Genomic DNA, 5468 nt, shown 5'->3' with positions numbered 1-5468 from the left:
TGATCAGGTATAATTTATTGTCTTTAAGTAACATAAATGGGATACATATAATTTTATTTCATTTATAATAGGACCTTTGTAAAACATTAAAATTGTTCATAGGAAACATCGCTACAGCTATATCATGATAAAGAAGTGAAATTAAAACTGTATGTTTAATTACATGTACAAGCAAATCATGTATTCTTGCAGATAATAGGACAATATATAATAACATGATTGTTCCTATATCTTGGTTCTGTGTTGTATAGGAATAATTTTATATATTTATACACAGTGTAATGAAAATATATAAAATTATAAGGAACCTGTTATGATCAAATAGCTACCAGTGATAATAGTTTACCTTACCAATTCATAAAAAAACACAGGTATTGTACAGGTAAAAAGGAATTCTTCCCCCTTAGCATTGTACCTGTTAGTTGCTTAATATTTTCAGTTTAGATTTAGCTGTTTACAGGAGGTTTATAACTAGATTACAGAGAGAACCATCAAAGGTACAAGTCATCCATACAACAAATAGGAGGCTGCCCTGAAAGAGGTTAAGAGTATGAAAGCCTGGCAACTTTTGACAGCTGAATGTGATGTGAAATTTGTGGGTGATGTTTGCACAAAGAAACATGTCAACTAGTGAGTTAGCTTATGGAAACGCTTAGTGCTCTAACAATGCAGTGAAAAGGTAACAGTGTGGATGGAGAAGAGCAGCCTGTTGATAAGTCTATTGAGCTCGTGAGTCAGCTTTTCAGCCTGTTGCAGTGATTAGATGGAGATTGCTATCAGGATACAGTCACCACTAAGTTAACCCCGATCATCTCTCTAAATTGGTACCTGATTAGCGCTTAAGAATTCTATAGGATTTCTGTAGACCGTCTTCTGTTTGTCCCCATGTTCATTCATATGCATTATATTATTAGATCATTCATACACACACACACACAAAGTGCAAAGGGACACAATATGTTAACGCTGATGTCATGTACTATCAGGTGTTATACACCCGATGGGCACTGCTACATATCACGAGCTCCACGTCTGTTCCTTTTTCGCCTGATACACTCACATTACACTCACTCTTCCCTGGCCGATATATCGCAGATTTTTCTTCCTCTTGATTAACCTGTTTTTTCTTGTAGGGTTTATCCAGTATTCAGGTTTTCTACCTCATTCTCTCTCCAGTACCCTGTATGATGCTTGCTCTTAAAAAATTACATTTTCTTCCATTTTTCTCCATTCCCTATTTCCTTTTCATTCACCCTGTCTCCGTGATATATTCTGTTCTCTAACATCCTCCTCAGTATTCTGACATATTTCTGTAACACATCTTATGTGCATAGTCTCTGTCATCTCTAACTCCTTAAAATGTTCTCTGAAATATTATATTTCCTTCAAATTCTATTTTATTTTTTTCTCTGAAATTCGGTTTCACACCTAATTCTGGTCCGTCTATAGTTTCCGTATCGTCTTATAATATTTGTCTCTAAGTTACTGTTTTATCCACAATATTCTTTTTACACACCTCTTTCTGAAATCATTCTCTCATCCTGCATCCCTGATCCTCTGTCTTCTATTTCTTTCTCTTATTCACACTTTTTTTTGTCTCAACAGAAGAAAGACATAATTATTTGATCGATGGCTTAGACTACATTTGATGAATATTAGGTCTTTTGTATGGCACTCGTAAAATTAATGTCAAGCCTCTACTAATAATTAAGTATCATGAAGGGGAGCAATAAAACGCCCGGCGTTCAAGGGTTAAAGCAACACTTTTGTCTCCATCCTAATTGGAATTATACAATGTTTAAATAGATTATATTTTTAACTATTAAAACATAGCTCATCTGTAATATACACTGTGCTGCTGTTTATCGGCGACTGATTAGGAAATGTATAGATTAACTTTAAAGAAAACAAAACACAATTATTGTAAGGGTATAAATGGTTTCATACATACAATATAACGAACTTTAATTACCCTAAGATTCTACATATGGAAATGATGTTAGTAACTACCGTATGTGCTCATTAAGTTAATATCTATGCCTTAACAAAAAGGCAACGTCATAAAATGAGTACTCCCATCATACTTATTCTGACGTCCTATGCCAATGTGAGTCTGACATCATATGCCAAGTGCCCCATCATACAAAATCTGGAATCCTATGTCACGATATGAGTTTCTGACATCCTATGCCAAAATGTGACTACTCTAATCATTCTAAATCGAGAACCCCACAGCAATAAAGGGGTTAATCCCATGGTTTCTGCCTCCACATACCACAGAGGCACGCCACATGCAAACCGACAAACCTCAAACCAGACAAGCTAGTCTGGCGACTCTGTCAAGGCAATTTGTTACTTAAACAGTTGTGACATATTTAGTGCTTTCAAGATTTGGCCATACGCAATCAAAACAAAGTGTAGGTACTAATAGCTGGGGAGATAAGCATCGGGGGCAAATGCAAACAATAGATTACAACAAACACATTCTCACGTATGACATCATAAAACAACACCTTCCAGGGTCCTTACTGTGCAGATTGTAACAGGTTTTACTGATATCACTGGGTTTAACTGTTAACTATTCATCTTATGACTGATGAGTCCCTTTGGGGCATCCCAGTCCCAGAGCTGCCCAGACAAGTTAGTATTTGCTATCTGTGCAAATAAATATATTTCATATAATCAAAACAAAGGTGTAATGCGACTTAATAAAACTTAAATAAAAACGTAATAAACTATTGCCCGGCACGTCTGCCCTTAGGAAGTTTAGTTGAATGAGGGAGAAACTACTTGATAAGACCTATAAACCCCATATGACGCCACTCTTTTTATGTGATCTTTCTTGTTTAATATATTAAAAAGTATAGATTGTATTAAACTATATGGGTTCCAGAGAGAAACGTAGATCTGTGCCTTATTCCATCACAGCTCTGACGTCAATTGTCATTACTAATATTGTCCCTTAACATCCATATATGGATACTACCTTCCTGGTGAATAAATACACAACGATATGGGGCTTTTTGCTAGTATTAGAGATGGTCAAGTGAGGGTCCATCTCTTACTATATTTGCTGGGGTTATTCATAAACCTGCAGCAGGGGCAGCCGACTTATTCTCCTGGTGAAAGATCTGCGGATCAGGACGTAAGTCGAGGACTGGGTATGACTGAGCTAGGCACTGCTTCCAACAACCACTCCTCCCCACACACCCACCTCTCTCCCCCGCCCAGTTTCAGTTACCAAAAAAAATCACTCTCTGCTTTTACTTCACGCACACGGTGGGGAGTGGAGATCACACGCAGGAAACTTGGCCAGCAAGTTCAGGGGGCTGTTGCACCTGAAGAAAAGCGAGTAACTACCCCGAGTGACACCGCAACGAGCCCGGATCCCAGCTTGAGCTGCCATTAGTTGCAATTCATAACTGGAAAGCTGCAGCGCCGGAGAACATGTCATCTATACAGGGGTCTTGTGGAGCCCCTCAGGCAGGACAGCGGTCACAGAGCCAGAAATGCCGGATATGTGCTGGACAATAACATCATAAGGAAGACGGTCTGTGTGTCTCTGGACTCCAGGGAATAGAATTGGGTTTTAGGTTGTTGTTGTTGTTCCGCCTGAGAGTTACGTGTGATTGACTGCTGCCCGAGGTACGGGAGGGAGCAGCTCTCCTCACATCTGCTGTCAGGGAGCAGAAGACAACCCAGAAGCAGCAGGCAGTGCCACCAAGTCAGGTGCTGGTGCACATTGACAAAGCTGTGTTTAGTCCATAAGGACTCCTCCAAGTCGTCAGCTGGGATACTAGAATACAAGCAACAAACTTTAAAAGGCTATTCCTGGCTTGTCTGATTCAAGAAAGCGCTTCAGCGTTGTATCGGCGTTATATCTGGACATTTGGCACATAAGGTAAAGGCATGTTTGTTTTGGTTTTTTTTGGAGTTTTTAAATACCCAAATACCATCTGTGTTAATGACTTGTGTAGAATACCAACGATTGTTTCATTCTTTTCTCTGTAGTTACCTATGTGGAGAGAAACATTACTAACCAACAAGCACTTATAACGAATCAAGGTGTAAGTTCTCCTGTGTGAGTAAGATCCAGGATCATTGTGGAGTACCTGAAGCTGGTTGAGATGTCTAAACCGGTGGACCATGTGAAGAGACCGATGAACGCCTTTATGGTGTGGTCCAGAGCTCAGAGGAGGAAGATGGCCCAGGAGAACCCCAAAATGCATAACTCTGAGATCAGCAAGAGGTTGGGGGCCGAATGGAAGCTTCTAACTGAGTCCGAGAAAAGACCGTTCATTGATGAGGCCAAAAGGTTGCGGGCCATGCACATGAAGGAACACCCGGACTACAAGTACCGGCCCCGCAGAAAACCCAAGACTCTTCTGAAGAAGGACAAGTTTGCCTTCCCAATGCCCTATAACTTGACTGGCGACCATGAGGGACTGAAGGCTGCCAGTTTGCATGGGGCTGGAGCTCTCACGGACTCCCTACTCTCCAACCCTGAGAAAGCAGCAGCTGCGGCAGCTGCAGCAGCAGCCAGGGTCTTCTTCCCACCATCGGCGGCAGCCGCAGCAGCAGCCGCTGCAGCAGCCGCAGGTAGCGCATCAAACCCATACTCCCTGTTTGACTTGAGTTCTAAGATGGCAGAGATCACATCATCCTCATCCTCTCTACCCTATGCCTCCTCCATCGGATATCCTCAGTCTAGTGGGGGCGGTTTTTCTGGGGTAGCAGCTGCAGCAGCGGCCGCAGCTGCTAGCGGGGGTCACACTCACTCCCACCCCTCCCCTGGGAACCCAGGTTACATGATACCGTGTAACTGCGCCGGTTGGCCTAGCCCTGGACTTCAACCTCCTCTAGCTTACATCCTGTTCCCAGGTATGGGTAAACCCCAGTTGGACCCTTACCCAGCAACAGCCTATGCTGCGGCATTATGACAGCATGGCTGCCCGAAGAAGGGCACTGGCTTTGCAGCCATCGGACATAGCATGATGTGGGACGCATGGACCTCACCATAAGGATGGATCCCATCTCTTCTTTAATTTCCAACTCATCGTTTTCTCCCATGCAGACTCAGTATGGAGATGTGACGTAGTTCCATATCCCAGTGATCAACTGCACATGCCATACTTGCTAAGGTATTTGGGGGAATTGTGAACCCTATGATTCTTCTGTGGGAAGTTCTGCTGTTTCTGTCTCTAGCTGTGCTAGTTCCACAGGGTTCTTTAAACAAAAAGTAAGAACGAGTGTCAAAGAAACACATTTCAGATCTTCACACTTTGCCTCTTGTTGCACTTCTACTTGTTGTCAGTGAAATCATCGAAGGGACTTGGACTGGAGGTATCTGATTTCTTGATGACCTGCATGCACTAGATGGACGTTTTTTTTTAAAAAAAATGTTAAAAAAGGCTCTTCTTCAAGTGGATAGTAAGTGATAAACCTGTTTCCACACTCATATATCTCCT

At 41.8% G+C, this 5468-nt stretch overlaps 1 protein-coding gene across 1 annotated transcript; it reads left to right on the top strand.

Moving 5' to 3' along the window:
• The first annotated feature begins 4127 nt into the window (after positions 1 to 4127).
• On the top strand, positions 4128 to 4940 carry LOC149299897 (transcription factor Sox-21). Its single transcript, XM_089485928.1, has one exon. The coding sequence runs from the start codon at positions 4128 to 4130 to the stop codon at positions 4938 to 4940; it is 813 nt and encodes a 270-aa protein (XP_089342054.1).
• The last annotated feature ends 528 nt before the right edge of the window (positions 4941 to 5468 follow it).

The sequence above is a fragment of the Sceloporus occidentalis genome, unplaced genomic scaffold (genome assembly GCF_023333645.1).
Source record: "Sceloporus occidentalis isolate IW3139 unplaced genomic scaffold, rSceOcc1.0.p SCAF_27, whole genome shotgun sequence".
NCBI classification, from domain to species: Eukaryota; Metazoa; Chordata; class Lepidosauria; order Squamata; family Phrynosomatidae; genus Sceloporus; species Sceloporus occidentalis.
This window is presented reverse-complemented; position numbering and strand designations above follow the sequence as displayed.